The sequence below is a fragment of the Pseudopipra pipra genome, chromosome 6 (assembly GCF_036250125.1).
Source record: "Pseudopipra pipra isolate bDixPip1 chromosome 6, bDixPip1.hap1, whole genome shotgun sequence".
NCBI lineage: Eukaryota > Metazoa > Chordata > Aves > Passeriformes > Pipridae > Pseudopipra > Pseudopipra pipra.
In genome coordinates this window covers 24,721,398-24,738,220 of record NC_087554.1, presented here as the reverse complement: position 1 = coordinate 24,738,220, position 16,823 = coordinate 24,721,398, and the positions used below count along the sequence as shown (strand labels likewise).

Here is a 16,823-nt window from a genome sequence, read left to right as displayed (position 1 = left end):
CCAAGAAAAAATGCACTCCGTGGTCTAAATGCTTGTCATCTTAATCCATCTCACTGCGTATGCATAATGATTGGCTTTGCAGGACTGCCACAACAGATACGTTCCCTCTCTGTCTCAAGAGACACTAACTTTTTATCTAAGAAAAAATACTTAAAAAACCCAAACACCTCATTGCAGTGGAGAAGACCAGAAGATTCCACAAAGTACGGCAAACTCATCACAACACAGATCTGCTTGGTCTGGGCAATAGACATTACTGAAGTGTAAACACTGAACAAGAAATTATAGAGACACTATAAAATACCTATACCTAATTTGGTTTTTGTGTCATATTTTTGCCTCTCAGTTCCTTCTCAATGTTTGACATATCAGAGGAGGACCAATCTTGTCCTCTTTTCCTTAAAATAATTGTGTAGGATGCCTTCTCCCTTTTTGTTCTGCAAGTCTAGTCCACAAACACTGATCTTGGAATGTCCCATGGAGGGATAAGGTTTCATGTTGTTTTGGGGTTTTTTTTCTTCTACTCCCTTACCATTTCACAGTAGCTCCTTCCTCAGACACTTCACACTCAAACTCCACTCTCTCTCCAACCATCACCATCTGGTCCTCCAGTGGGTGAGTGATCAAGATTGGAGGTTCTGGAAACAAAAACGATTTTATTAAAACAGTATTCTGAAAGGCTGGAGACCAGAGGTAGATTTCACCACTCTGTACTCCACAGGAAGAGCCCCTAGCCAAATACATGGTGATGCTCTCTGTGTTGGAACTTAAAAATATACTATGCCAGATAACATTATCAGAATTTTCAAATGACCTTCTGGTTTTTGCTTCATGAGTCAGAATAAAAACATAGGATTAATCAGTTTTTATATATATTCTGAAATTATAAATTGGAGGTATTAGTTTTCTGTACATTTGATCGGCTTGTAGAACTTGAGGTGCATGCTTATCTTGAGCAGAATCAAATATTTGAAATAAGTTTCTAGCACTATTGTTGAGAAGATGTAAATCACTTTCCAAATGAGAGTTAATGGTAATTGTCATTGTGCTTTTACAGGGAAAATTTTCCTTCATTTAAATGTGAGAAAAATATCTACTTCAATAAATCTCAGAATTTGTTGATTTTTTTTTAATGTTTGAGAATTTCCTTTCCTACGAGATTAATCTGAGACTAGAGAAGGTGACAGTAGTTCAATGCTAAATGTTAGGGGAGATCTCTTTTCTTTTCCTTCCGTTGCTCACCTTTTACAAATAGTTCTGTGAAACTCTTCTCGTCCCCTACCACACATTCATACGCTGCATCGTCGGCCAGAGAACAATGGTTTATGGTCAGTATTCTCTTATTTCCAACAGCCTCAAAAATATATCTGAAAAGAGAATATAAATGTAATTATCAGAAAAAAAACCCTCTTGGGTCAATATCTTCTCCTGCCTGGCAAAGAAAAAGATTCCTACTATTTTTCTGACGTCAGTGGCAAGGTGCTTTAGGACTTGAGCCCTTATATCCTTGTCCTGGTGCAGTGGGCATCAGTGGTGTTTGACCAACTAGCATAGGAAATTTTGGAGAATACAGGTGTGAGAAATACAAACTCCTTTGAACGATGCTGAATGGTCTCCTAAGACCTAGCCTGACTGCCATTAAAAATAACTTCAGCAAAAATAATTGGAAATTGCTTTTGCAAACAAGTTACACTGAAGTATATCCCATATCATGAGAAAATACTTTTGAACTCTGGATATACACATAAAAATCAGAATATAATCTCAGTACTTACTTGCTAAGTATGTAGATGTAAGCATCCAGTTCCACATGCAGATAAATAGAGCAGAGGGAAGAAAAAGAAAAAGTCATGAGAACAGTAAACTGCCTCTGAGCCATAGCACCATATAGATTCTTTCTCAGCTCCTATTTCTCCCTATTTTATTCCTTTCTTTCTAAGAAAAACTAGTTTTTCCACTTTGTCCAAGATGTAGCTCATTCCTTTTTCAATTTCTTGTATTTCTAATTTACCTGCCGCTCACTTGGATTTCTTGTCCATTCTTCAGCCATTTCACATCAGCATCTGGATTGGCAACTTCTACCATTAATTTAATCTTTTGCCCTTTGTCTACTTGGTAAGCTGGATCCAGTTTCTTGAGGAATGCTATGATGAAGAATGATTAAAAAAAGCATCTTAATAACTTTTATACTTAAATTGCTTTCTCATTCTGTGTCATAAAATAAATCTTTATTCCTTTTCCTGTTGTTTACCATCATCTTAAACCTTCCCTACTTTCTGCATCACTGTTTGAATTTTTACCATTTTTGTCTGTTCTTCATCCTGTGCTGTTTTCTGTTTTTTCCCTTAACACAGGATGAAGAGCATGTGTTATAAACTAAAATAAGCAGAGTAGAATATTCCAAATGAGATGTGAATATGTACTTCAACACATCCTAAATAGAGTTGCGGCTACGTCTGCCCACGTAGGAAAATGATACTTGATCTCAGTACTGATGAATGGCAGTTTACCCTCTCTGTTTCAGACTTTTAAAACTAATTAATTACAAAAAGGCAATCAATACTTCACAGGACTAGAAAAGGCTCAAGAACTCCAGATAAATCATACCAATGAAAATTAAATTCTTTGTATTTATCACTGATACCTGACATACCGATCAGTTTTGGTGGGTGGAAGCAAGTAGTGGATGTTGTTGTTTTATGTTCAGGGAAATATAAGGGGCCAAGCTGAAGAAACTAGTGAGATGATCACATACAGTTTCACATACAGAGTTTCAGAACAAGGTACCTCAGAACTTTGGGCTTAGCTTCAATCTTTGGTAATCAGCATTTCATATGAAGACTGTGTGACAACTGGAACAGGAAACTCCTATTTCTCATGCTCTTGTATCTGGCTGCTGTCCAGCTGATGTTAACATTTGGAAAACTCCCAAAAAGGAAGACATGAACTCTATATTTAGAATAAATGCATCTCACCAACCTGTGCTTTTTTTCTCTTCCTTCTTTATGCGTTTGAGGCGCTTCAGCATCCCACGCAAATCTGTGATACCATACTGAAAAGCTATTTTCTCATATTCAGTAGGAGGAGCTTTCCTCAGGATGTCCCAGACATCAACATCAGACTGTGATTCAGATTTTGCTTCACCTCTGCAGAAAAGGATTAGTGTCTCTGAGTACCACTATTAAGAGTATTTAAAAACAACTCTAGGCTTGGCAGCTACATATTGGCTTGATGAAGCCATTTCTTCTTCTTAAAAAAAAAATAGCAATCTAACTTTTTACTATATTATTACCTAAAATAATGAAATAAAATTGGTGATTAGTTTTACTTATGTTTATATATACAGTGATTAAAATTCAATTGCTGTCCTGAAGTGTTTATTTCTAACAACCAAAACTAATAAATTTTAACTTCCCTTTAAACCCACTAGAAAGAATCACAGATTATTAAAACATTTATCACTTGTTGTAAAGACAGTTGTTGGATATAGTAAACTATAAAACTTAAAAAGACTGGTAAGTAGTGGCAACAGTATTTACGATGGACTACTTATTTTGTAGTTTAACCAAAGAACTAGTGATTCTGGAAGAATTAAAGTTTGGTTTAGTAACACCAAGGAAAAATTTGGTTATCTGGCTTTGGGAAAGGCATTCTTTTTCTGCTATTGTATTTTTTATTTAAAAGATTGTAAATAGAAAAAGAAATTGGCATAACCTTACCTATTTACGGAGCGCAAGAAGCTGCTGTACTCCAGAATGATGCAGAGAACCGTTTGGAAAAACACGCAGCATCCCCGTGGGCAAGAAAGAGGGCATCATGTGTTAATATAAAAGAGCCATGAATGTTATCTTCACCCTTAGCAGAACATGCCTGTGCTTCGGTAGCAGGGAGATGAAGGAGTTCATGCAAATGCTATGAAATAGGCCTAAGGAAAATGCTGATCCGTATTGACACCAAACTCACTCCCAAACTTTGTATGGTTCCACTGTAAGATTTATATTGTAAGTGCAATAGGCACTTCTGTTTTTTCCTAATTATGACTGATTGCCTTCCAGGGAAACAAATCCAGTCATGGAGTTTTTGCCTGTCATAGTTTGCCTTTTGGTAAACAGAGAAATGATGGAAAAAATAACAGCTTGTTAAAAATTTCTTAAGGAAAAGGAACTTCCCATGGCTGTATTTTCTGATATAACCAGGATCAAACAGATTCCAGTCCAGCAGAACACAGCCTTATAATGAAGCCATATTCAGTGGTAAACTTCACCAAGGAGACAAATTATGCAACAGGTAATGCAGAGAAAAGTGGAATGTTATTGGGTGTATTTCCATTTTTTTCAGGAAAAGAACAGTCCAATTAGTCTATGAGAAATATTGCTTCTTAACAGTACTACTATGGTCAGTCCAGACAGGAGGTAAAACCAAACATTTCTGGTAGTCCTTTTATTTCCTGAAAAAGGTTGGCTTGTAACGAGAGCGCTATGTTTATTAAAGTACTGCAGTCCAGGCTTGGGATTTCCAGCACCCTTGTTGCTCTTGAACAGAAAGGAAGCAAGAGAAGTGGATTTCAGCTCAGTGAGTTTGAGCTGAAATATGGTATGCAATATCTTATATCTTTGAAGTGATGTAGCACTCACTAAGCATTAAATCCTCTTTATCACTCACTGAATTGATAGGAGTAGCTGAAGTTTGGAGTGCTTGTGATAAGCGTGCTGGGTATTTGCTTTGCCATAACAGTACATCAGTATCACCCACAAATTTAATCAGGATTCCTTTTCTCCATACACTTATAATTTAGTTTGAGGCAGCTACAAATTATTTGTAGTTTTGCCTAGCAGAAGGTAGGTAAATTAAACCGATTTGCCACATAGACCAAGATTTTCTTTAACATAGGCAGTTCTTGGGTTAATTGCCCTGGTCATATCAATGAGTGACTTTAAAATATTTCTAAATACATGTAAGTTAAAATATATATATAATACATAAAACTAAGGGCATATAATATTTCAGATATGTGTTTAATTATTTGTGCCAGTAAAATTAAAATTCTGTGGAGAAAGTGTATCTTGAAGTATAAAATCATAGAAAATAATAAAGACTTAACAGATTCAAATGTTATCTTCCCTAAGATACTATATAAATATTGGTGGTCTCTCAGTCTATCTGCATATTTGTAGGCTTGTCTGTACATATCCCCTATTTATCTGAAAATTTACAGGCAGGAGTATTCATGGAGTTTTCAAAAAATGTTTTGTGTGAGTTATTTTCAAGTACATAGTGAGAAAAATCTTCCAGTTTGGAAGAAATTCCACAGTCTAATATCTCTCACTATTGAGAAGACTTGCTTAACTTTAACTTTAGCTTTTGCATCACTCCATTGCATCCCATTTTTTTTCTGGCAATAATGTTTTGGTGTATACAGTACAAGAAATTTGAACATAAGAAAGAATACAGTGTCTTCCTTGGAAATACTAATATTTTCTGATTTCAGGAAAAGGCTTGTGAGTTGTATGTAAAATGGTACTAAAAGCTACAGGTTGTAATTTCTATACTGTTTAACTGAGTTCTGAAAAAGAAAAGAAAAAAATGTCTTTGAGCAAAGTTTTCCCCATCCTAGTACACCTTTTCACTATTTTGCATTCTCTTTGATCCCATAAAGACACAGAGTTTGCACAAGGAGGCTGTACTCTTCCAATACCTACAGGAACTAAGCAGTGTACGAAAAGTAATAGAGCTCTTGGACTCCTGAAGTTTCTCCCACACTTATGTTACTCTCCCTGATGTTGGTGATCCTTATTCAGAGTGATCACCTCATAGGTTAACTATGGACTTGGGGGCATTACGATGCAGCTTAGTGAACCTGCTGTAAATGGAATATGCAGCTGATATGTTTCAAACATATGTGGAGGGGTTAAAAATAGTTTTGTACATCCCAGAAATGGTTCCTTCCTATCCTGTTACTATCAACTGATTGGACCCTGTCAGCTGTCACCTCCTTCAAGGTCTCTGCTCACTATCCCATTTAATAGCTCTGTGACAGCTGTTCCGTCCTTCTTCCCAATGACCTCTCCTTGGCCCATGACATCTGTATGTCAACACCAGTTAATTAAATTACAGTGATAGGAGATATAGTATTAAATGAATCTCTTTATTGTAGTGGGAATGATCATTACCTCTGGATTGAGGGACACTTGTAAATTAGGTAAATGAATAATCCTCATTCTATTTGAATCTACATAGCTCTTGAGAGTTCCTCAGCATGAGGTACCTTTTCCCATTCTCTTTTAATGAAAAATTCTTCCATTCTGTGATGAGGTTTTATACCTATTTATTGTCATTAATATAAGAGTGGTCTTCAACTTGAGGTGTGCAAAGCCTGAAGGATCCACAAATTACTTCTGAAGTGGTCGTGAAAACAACTAGAAACAGTGAATTTATATGCTTAAATTCGCTAAGCAGAGATTTGTAAGTCAAGAAATGTCAAGAACACTGATAAAATGCAGGGAAATTGATGAGACTCTTTTAATTAATCGTATTTCTAGTCTAACAAATAATGAATGCTTAAATCCACAAATTGAATACTTCTGTAAGTACTGGAGATTTTTACTCCCTTTTAGAGTTTGATCACTGCTCAAAACCAACTATGAGAGCAAAAGGGAAAGGTGCTACAAGGGACATTCGTAGTACTCAGCACCTCATTTCAGGTAGAGACTCTGTATGAAATTATGTAAATATCTTCATGTTGGCATCCCTTTATTTAATTTTTTTTTTTTTTAAAAACAAGCAATTCTTTTTTGGTTAACATTTTCTATAGAAATTAGAGTGTGTGTACAACAATTTGGGTCATGCTGAAACAAGGAACTTTGGTATCAATGTCAGTTATAGGAAGTTTGATAAGTGTCCTTATCAAACCCCTCAAGTGTTCTGGTTGTGGTGTTACTGCAAAGCCAGAATTTGCCTATAGTTGAGTGCATTGCATATTGCATAGCACAGGGCTTTTTATACCTCTGTGACCTTGCTTGTCCCACTGAAATTTGGGTGAGTTAACCTGAGTGAAACACGAGACTATTGTGTATTTATTGCCTCTGTAACCAAGCTCCTTCATATTTCTACATGATCCTACGCTGCTTGTGAGGATAAAACACTTTTTATAAATAGTGATACCAATACCTGAGAAGAAACCGAACACAAATTCACAACAACAACCAAGTAGCTGTGAAAACTTAAACTAAGTTGAGATTTGCAAAACACGAATCTAGTGACAGGTGTTTATAGTCACTTCAGGTGCTGAAAAGATAGAGTGAATGGCTAGGGTCAGTGAACAGAAAGAAGCAAACAAAACTTCATTGCCTGTTTGACAGGCACCAGCAACAATATTATGGAAATGATTTTTCTGATTCTAATTACTATGACAACAGGAATTTAAAGCAATGGATTATTGAGAAAATCTGGAAAGTCAAGGAAAATTTAAAACTGCTTATGAAAAAAAGCGATGGTGAAGATCAAAGGACATTCAGAGAAATACATTGATTGTACTGAATGGCCCACCCTTAATTTCTACTAATTGTTTAAAAACGTTTCTGTCTCAAAAATTAGAAGTTGATAATTTTCTTTCATACTGTGCAATTTTTGTCATGCTTTGTATGTAAAGAAGACAAAGATGCATGCATTATTTCAAACTAAATGATTCTTATATTCAGTCTGACCCATGCATTTATAATAAAATGAAATAGAAATCTTACTCTCTGTTGGCAACAGTGGAATCCAAAACACCCAGATTAAGAGTTTGGTAAAAAGAGAAAAACATGAGTAGATAGGTTATGAAAACAGATATGTCAAGGAAGGATGGGAATTGGAGAAAAAATTCAAAAAAGAAAGTAAAAGCAAGAAATAAGAATTAAGAGTATTAAGAGAGAATGGAAGAGTGAAAAATATTTATATAATATTTATGCAACATAGAATATATTTTATATATACAATAAACAGCCATGTAATATATAACATATAATATATAGTTGTACAGTGTAATAGTAACATTTAGATATCTCATAAAAAGTCTTGTCCTCCCAACTCTCTGATGGAAAGAATTGTAAAAAGGTGGGACAGAAAATTCTTTAAAAGGCAGCATTATAGATAGATATTGTAAATTGTTGTGTTTGGTTTTGTTTTGTTTTGATTTAATGAAAGACCTGCTGGAAACACGTAACTACCTGAGTAATTACCAGGCCTTTTCTGTCTTGGGAAAGACAATTTCTTCTCTTTGTTTTTTTTTTTTTTTCTCCAGTATAAACCTAGCAGAAATGCATTAAATGTTGTGTATTTCAGGAAGCTGCCATAATTATCTGTGATTCTTTTTCCATTTAGAGCTGCTTTAGGAAAATGACAGGGATTCTGAATTTATGAAACTTTGACCTATTCCAGTATTATTGTTTTCAGAGTTGTTCAGCAGAATCTGGTTACTTTATAGATATGGGTTACTCTATGGATTTTTACTCACCTTTTTTTCAGTAGGGAACTAAAATCAAACTCCGCCCCCTCATCATGTCCCTCGGCACTGTATAGTAATAGAAAATCATAAATAGTTTCAGAAGGAGATGGGAATAGCTTGTGAGACTATAACATTATGTAGATGACATTTTTTTGCAGGTGGGTGGTAGATGTGTTTATATGACTTAGAATGTGCCTTGACATGGAAGGTGACTTAATTAGGCTCTATGTCCACCTTTGTCTTCATATAGGTATAAGAAATATATATAATGAACTTGTATTTTTTCTACACCATTGTGCATAAAGTTGTATAGGGTATTAATTTGATGATGGTATTGATCTGGAATGTATTTGTTATCATAAAGGTATTGCAGAAGTTTTCCTCTTTCCTCTAGTTTCCAAGAGCGTAGATATTTTTTTTACGATGTAGGGTAGCATTAATCAAGCTTTTTGTGGAACTTCTTGCAATCTAAAATCACTTTTTCCCTCCTAGTATTATCCCAGCTGTAATTGTTTCTTAAGGATCTTTGTGATTCCAGAATTCATTACACTGAAAAAAGTGTCACATCATTAGTGCTTGGGAGAGTTGAAGAAGGAATTCTGTGATCCTGAGATGAGGTTCAATATGCTGTTGTTCAACAAGCATCATGACAAGCAACGTTGTGATGAATTGACTTGTGAGAACAAGAAGCATCAAGCAGAAGCTTTTTGATGTATAGTTCTGCCCGTTACATATGATGAACTGGGATGGAAGGCACAGTGTTATTTTTGGTGTTCTGAATCAAATGTATTTTAGCTGTGCTTCTGAACATTTGAAGCACTGGTCTACACTGAAATCTTAGTATAAAGTCACTACAATCACTTTTTGGATTCAATTCCTAAAATATCACTTCAGGGATTTGATATAAAAAGTATTTGGAGTTACAAAAAGTATTGGATTCTGTGACTGTTGATTATTCCACTTAGGAAAAAAAAAGGTCTTTTTTGCATTTTTCTTTGCATTCAAACAGGTTTTAGAAAGTCAAAATGTATTTTTTTATCTCAACTATTAATGTTCATCTACCTCTTAACATCTCTCTTTTCTTGAGTACAAGAATCTGATGATGCCATCTCACAGCATTTATATTCTTCCTGCAGCAACACTTTATATCTAATTACTGTTTCATAAGCAGAATTTTTTTTTCAGTTGTACTGGTGGCAGTTGTAGCTCATAATGCTGCCTTTATTGATATACAGTATTAGTTGCTTCAATAAAAATCAGTCTGTCTGTAGAAGTATAGATCAGAATGTCAGGAAAAAGCAATATTGCAGGAACAAATAAGAGTGAGAAATCAGTCTCAACAGATAAATGATGGGCATTTTAACAGTACTGTTAAAAAAATAGAACAGAAACAAGTGCCAAACTTCTTGTGCTGCTTGTGAATGTAAGGTTAAATAACAATTTTAAATCTGTGTAATTTTGAATATGTTGTAAGAAGACATCTTTTCATTAAGAAAGTATTGTTTTTACTTCTGTGATTACTTGCAGGATAGTATAGCACTGGAAAAGGTAATTTCCTGGGTGTAAGGCTCAAAGAGAAAAGTGTATTTTTGGCCACTTTGTTCCCTACTTTCAGAAAATCTTCCATGTTTGCACGCAAAATGTATATAAAATGTATATAAAAATCACTAGTATAATCCCAAATTTGAAAAGGTTTTCTTGTAATCAAATATTCAGGAAATCAAAATCTACAGCTGGGAGAATAACTAATCATGTTATTGTTCACAAGTGGTAATTAAATCAAATTTTCAGGAAGGCCCAACAATCAAGGTTTAGCTTTTCTGAAGAATAAGATCCTAATAATTGCTTTAACATGCATAGAGTTAAGTTTAATCTCAGAGTTCCTGTTTTTGATATAGCAGAAGACATTAGGACCAAAAGGCATAAAGTGAAAATTTTAATGATACTATATGATAAGGAGTGTGCCAGGAAACAACAGATTTTCATATACATGTGTGTTGGTACATTTTTGTGAGCAGCAGCAATTTTAGTCAGAATGTGCTCAGTAGAGAGAAGAACATGTACAATAGAGGGGGCAGACATGCATATAATTTGAAGTTACTTTTTTTCTTGTAACAGTGGTGAGGAGATGCCACTTGCCAAACACATGCGTTTTCTGTAGATGAATCTGCCTCTCACTGAACTATCACACTAGTCTTTCTTCTTTTTATCTCTTTTTATCTATCTTTTTGTGTTTTAATCTTTTTGTATTTTTATATTTTATCTTTTTTATTTATCTTTATTTATCTTACATTACTACTTACTCATATGTATTAGTCTCATATAAATACTACATATTATAAACAATGATTTATTTGGAATTCAAGCTGCAGTTTGGTTTTGTGGATTTTTTTTTCTTTTCCTAAGCAGAGAGAGACAGTTCATTGTAAGACTTAAATTTTTCAGTTGACACAGACAGTGACTACCTGAGAAAGGCTGAAGTCATCCGTCTCCCCCCTCCTGCTAGGCTCCTGAGTGAGGGTATCAAAGACAAAGCTTCAGATTTAAACAGATCAGTTCAAAATTTGGCTCCATTCTTAAAGAAGAAACTGACAATCTGAACAGCCTGAGGCTGCTCACACTGCACTCACTTTGAACTTATTCTAAATTATTTTAATTGTACAAGCCTGCTTTCACTGCAGTGACATAACACAATGCAGTTATGCACTGAGCATCCTCTATTTAGCAGCCATCACAGCAAGGCTGGTCAGCTACCTGTAGATAGATCTCTGGAGATGAATTCTGCAAGCCTTTTTTATTTCTTTGGGATAAATGCTAAAAAAAAATCTTATATAAAAGTGGCACTAATAGAGAAATACTCAGAGCGTAGCCACAGATGATTTGTGCCCTATAATGAAGAAATAGATGTCTGCAGGAAGATTCTTTATCTAGTAATTTCGCAAAAATATATAAAAACTAAAATGGAAACTGAATTGCACGAAGGGAGAAGAAATTCACAACAGTGAAAAATAATGTCAACTGAAATAGAAATACCTAACCAATTTTGTGAGTTGTACTAATAGGAGGGAACATTATTCCATTAAGCTATACACCAATTTAGAGGGTATTAAAGATGGGGGGAGAATGTCCTTTTCAATAGCAGGTTTTAATATCTAAGACTACATATAACTGAGTTTTCACATGGACACTTGCAATGCCATTGTCTTCATTCAATTAATATAGGTATAGAACAAGAAAACAAATACAGTCAAAATGCTTACATGAATATTTTCAGAGATCTGCTCCTTACAGAGCTCACTTCAAACTCCACTTCCTTGTTTAGAAAATGTTTATACTAAGATACGTGCCAGATAAAATCAAGACTAGGCAACACAGAGAATCTTTTCCATCTCTATTGGTCTATGTTTGGAGTGTACTTTACAGGTCTGGAAAAAAAGTGCTGAAGTTCTTGTTAGAATGATAACAACAATTGCCCTAATTGAAGACAAGCGTGATTATTATGCTAGTACAAAGTCCAAAATCTCTTAGGTGATTTCTAGGATTTCTATAATATTTTAATAGTAGAAATATTTCTTAGTAGACATTCAGATATTTGTACTTGTTTGTACAACAGCTTGGCCTTTAGATAGCTTTATTGAAATCTGCATGGATGTATTATCTGATCTACATAGGTTTCTGCTGTGCATACTCACGTGCGTCGGAAGGCAGCTCGAATATCCAAGTCTCCAGTTACAGGTGCTTCTGTTGTGACAAAAAGTGATGAAGAACAGTGGGAGAGCAAGTCAAAATAATGCAAAAATATAGTGCTATTTCTACAGCTTTTCACCTGCAGAAATTCTTTTTCTAAATTCTTATATTGTAGAGTGTGATTAATTGCATACTGAGAGCTCGAAACATCATCTTTTAACACGTAGCCTTCACTAACAAGCTTTCAAAATCCAGTGTTTTGTGTATAACTTATTTCTGTTTCATGTTGCATCATAATCCAGACCTTGATGAACTGTCTTATCTCTTGTTTGCCAATTCTCATGCTGCTAAATTTTAGTTTCAATAGCGTCTTCACAGGGTATTTAAGTCCTAATAAGAATATAATGGGATATTAGCTGAATACTATTATTAATAATAAATTATAACCTATCTTCTGAAAGAAAGATAAATTCTCGGAAATATGTAGAGATGTACGGGGAATTCACTGAGGATGTTGCATAGACAGAACTTTATTACTCTATCAGTATGAATTGGTGTACTACTACTACTGGGAGAAGAACTGTTCTCAGTTGCTGCTCCTAAGTCTTATGAGTCCAACAGCCAGCTAGTGAAACTTCAAAAATTAACATTGTTGAATGAGTAACTTCAACAAACTTTTGTCTTTGCAGTAGGTTCACTGGTAGCTGGACACAAGTTAATATTGAAGTCCCTTCAACAGAATCCCTGAAACAGAAAATGGTCCAAACACTCAACTCTTTCAGGCCATTAATGATTATCCTGTTTTACCTAAATTCTACCACACTAGGGGCAAACTGATGTTAATATGTATTTCTTTTTCAATTTTTATAACCTTTTAATATAGCAGTTGGCTATATGGTGGCACCATGTATTATGTAAAATGAGACATCCAATCTTAAAGCAATTTTATCTCACAAGGTGCTTCTGCATCACTTGAATTTATCAGGAAAAGAAGAAAAAGAACTTGACAATAGTGTCATGTTTAAATCTTTTTTTCTCCTCCTCCTCCCTTTTTTTTCTCAAGTATCCATTTTCAGTAGTGAACTTTTGCCAAAGTAAGAATGACCATATCTTCAATTCTAGTTGAATTAAATATAATGGAGGAATGGATCTGAAATCAGAATAAAGCCAGAGAAAAGGCAGGCTGATTCTGTGTGCCCTCTTTAAGAGCATCACAGTTCTGACTTGGGTGACAACTCAGTGGTATTTCTAAAGACCTGTATCTCTGCCAACCCATCCAATCCTCATCTGTGGGCCTCTCTAGGTGTACCTTTAGCTCTTCAGAGCTATACTTCAGATCTGTGCTTGTCTAGCAGCCGCTATCTACCAGAGGGAATTGTTGGTGGGCAGGAAGAAAAACAAAATAGGGGGCAGGAAGAAAAAAAATAGGTGTCAGTTCACCTTACCATTGACTGTCAGGTTGAAACTAGAGCTATCAAACTTGTCCTTGGTAGACACCTCACATCTGTACCCTCCTGCAAAAGTCATGTTTGCTTCAATGATTTCCAGTTCAAAGGTGTACACCTAGAAGAGACACCAATGATAGAATTCATAAAGTAGAAAATGAAATGGTGAAACAGAGGGAAAGGGAATACATGGAGAGAAATAGGCAAGGGATGAACTATGCATTTGTGTCCTTTTAAAATTAAGAATGTCCTGAGTGTCCAACTCATTACTGTGATAAAAAATTGCCTATAGTTCCAAATTCAGGAACAGCTGAAGAGTACTATCAGTACAGGTATCCCTGAGGATAGCAAACTATGCTGGTGTACTGGTGTGTGCAGTCACCACATACACTAATTGCATGTTAGTTGGAAACAGGAGTAAAGCTTTCATTAAACAGTTACAACTTCTACCCAGAATGTATACAGTACATGTCAAAATTCAGCAAAAGGAGTGGCTAATGTGAGCAAGGCTGTTTAATTCCATCCAGGAGAGGGTAGTAGTGTTTCATATACTACACAGGATGAGAAGTCAAGGTACAGACTCTTGTAGTCTTGTTTGTGTGTCTTTGAACACATTTGTGGTAAAAAATTGATCTTAGCTATTTAAAATAGTTTAGACAATACAAGAATAAAATGAATTCCAACACTAATGACGGAATGCTTGACCTGCTAAGATCAAGATAGACCGTTCTTAAATATCTGTCTGATTTATTGTTTTCTCTTAAAAATACCAGGTATCTATTACTTGAGAGGAAGACAGAAGAGTCCTGCAGTAGATAGTGTAAAACTTTCTTCACAGTTGTCCAGACATTTTCTCATTTCACCATAGATAAGAGTACGCAAAAGTCTGTATGTAGAGCTTGTCTCTTGTCTGTGTAGTCAAAACATAGACTTACTTCTACGTGTTAGTATAGCATTGTGTGTCACTTTAGATACCTTAATACCAAAACATTCCTATATTAGCTTCTATTTTCCCCAAATTAAAGGTTATCACCCAGAAGACTGAGAACCCTATTCTGCCAGTTGTACCTTGGTATTTCGATCATAATTGTCATGTAGCTGGAGATGTTTCCCCACTTTGCTTCCCAGGTCCATCCACTTTCCTTTGAACCATTTCACTGATGGCTTCTTCAGTAGGCTCTCACCTGCTACTTTGGCAATGAATGTGATGTTTCCACCTCGTAAGGGAAGTAGGTTAAAATAAGATTATGAATAGTGTTTAATTTATCTGTTATATCTCTGCTGTCACCCTAATAGTCAAACAACAGGTGCAGTTTACAAATATCACTTGACTGACATTTTGTACTTACCAACAGTAACTTCTGCATCCTGTGGTCGTGTCACAAAGAGCCCAATGGGGTCCAAAGGTTCTTCTGCTTGAGTCTCAGCAGATGCAACTGAAATAAGCATCATAATTACCAGTTAGAACTTTTTGCATCAGCCTATATAGTGCATTAGTTAATTAATTTAAAATATCTCAATATATTTCTTTTGTCTCTGAGATTCCTTATTCTTTATGGTCTGCCTTCATCTACTGTCTCTACCTCACTTACTCTAAGGAGTCCCTCTGCAACTTCTTTCCTTCTGCTAATAAAACAGACTTGATGACAGCATTAGTTCTCTATTACCTTCTGTGTTTTGGCTGCTCTCTACTGGTGGAGCAGGTGATTCTGAGGCAGTTGGGGCTGGTGCATCTCCAGCAGGAGGGACTGTCTCACTCTTTTCTGGAAATGAATGTCAGCCAAGATTAGAGAAAGTCATGTGTCTACTTCCTTTCTGAAAAAAATTTTTCAAAAGAACAGCTTTTGATTTATGTTAGAAAATGCAGAGAAGTTAGGTGTGGTTTCCTAGAACCTAAAGCATGTGCTGGAAGCAGAAGGGGCCTACTGAAGCTGTATGATGAGGCTCGCTGTTTTGCTGAACTTGGAAAGAACTGATGCCTGGATTTTTAAATTCCATAGTCTTGATGTGTAGAAACTTGACAGCTGATGAATAATGCTATTATTTGATGCTAACATTAATGGTCTAAACAGAAAAGGTAATGCAAAATGATGTAATTATTATTTTTGTAAATAGTTTGCCTATTCATGAGATTTTGCTTACAACACTGTTGGAATACAATGTTACAAATGCTATTGCTGTGTGCTGCTTGGCAAAAGCTGCAGACGCTGCTAGTAATCGGTATGGATAAAGTATTTTAAAAATCCATCTGTCATTTCTTCTGGCTTACGGAAGTTTGTGTCCTGACAATTGAACCATGACCTCACAGAAAAATTCAGGCAAATGAATTTTGCACAATGGAGAAGACAGAATTGTATGAAAATGGAGTAGGAGTGAGCAACTGGAACAGATGGCGGGAGGTAGAATTTCTTGAAACAGATCAGTTGCAGCAAGATATTTTTTCCCTTAGGTAGTGGAGCCTCTTCCAAATAACAATGGGTAATTCAGTCACTCTATAACAATGTCATCTTAGTAAGATCTGAAAAACAAGACAGTATCTGTGAACATATCAAGGTACATCAACTCTGCTCTCAGAAAATGTATGCCTTTTACTCTTTATGCCTTTACTGTCTTTATTTGCGTCTTAAAAGAAAACAGTGTGATTTTATTTTTATTATTTTAATAGTTAAGTATCAAATACCAAGACTTTTATTGTTAGAAGATATATATCCCTTTAGACCTTATCCAAATAAATTTTAACTAAATTTTTACTGGAAAGAATTAAATGTTACTCTAACTGGGGTAGTGTAGATGCTCCCAGAACTTGGAGCATCTAGTACAGTGTAAATAATGTAGTTATTTAAAAAAAGCTTGTTTGGAGGCATTAATATATAATGTACGCAGGAAGATTATCTCTCATTTGACATCCTGATATCTCCATCACCAGTGGGTGCTTGTCAGAGGTGTATTGCTTTTAGGTAATGACTGCACTCCCAACTTCAGTAACTCCATTATTTGCAGGTTATCTGCCCATAGCAGGCTCCACCTGGAACTAACCTGAAAGACAATGATGAAGATATAACTAGTACAATATGGACCTGTTTGCTTTCGGGATGAGCTAGTCAGCAGGATCACACTTCTATATGCTCTGACAGCTGTCAAATTGTCCTAATCCATACTAGGACTTCCCCTTATTCATAACCTGTCATGCACTGTCTTTTAATCTG

At 35.4% G+C, this 16,823-nt stretch overlaps 1 protein-coding gene across 1 annotated transcript in view; it reads right to left on the bottom strand.

Moving 5' to 3' along the window:
- Positions 1-16,823, bottom strand: part of MYBPC3 (myosin binding protein C3) — a 61,012-nt gene that overhangs the window by 35,862 nt on the left and 8,327 nt on the right. The window contains exons 3-15 of the mRNA XM_064657881.1: positions 15,285-15,380; positions 14,967-15,053; positions 14,686-14,834; positions 13,618-13,735; positions 12,178-12,226; positions 8,495-8,551; positions 8,069-8,071; positions 3,720-3,743; positions 2,980-3,146; positions 2,012-2,144; positions 1,776-1,778; positions 1,243-1,367; positions 533-638 (exon numbers count right to left, since the gene is read on the bottom strand). Coding sequence (XP_064513951.1) covers positions 533-638; positions 1,243-1,367; positions 1,776-1,778; positions 2,012-2,144; positions 2,980-3,146; positions 3,720-3,743; positions 8,069-8,071; positions 8,495-8,551; positions 12,178-12,226; positions 13,618-13,735; positions 14,686-14,834; positions 14,967-15,053; positions 15,285-15,380 — 1,117 coding nt within the window. The remainder of the gene's footprint in view (positions 1-532; positions 639-1,242; positions 1,368-1,775; positions 1,779-2,011; positions 2,145-2,979; positions 3,147-3,719; positions 3,744-8,068; positions 8,072-8,494; positions 8,552-12,177; positions 12,227-13,617; positions 13,736-14,685; positions 14,835-14,966; positions 15,054-15,284; positions 15,381-16,823) is intronic.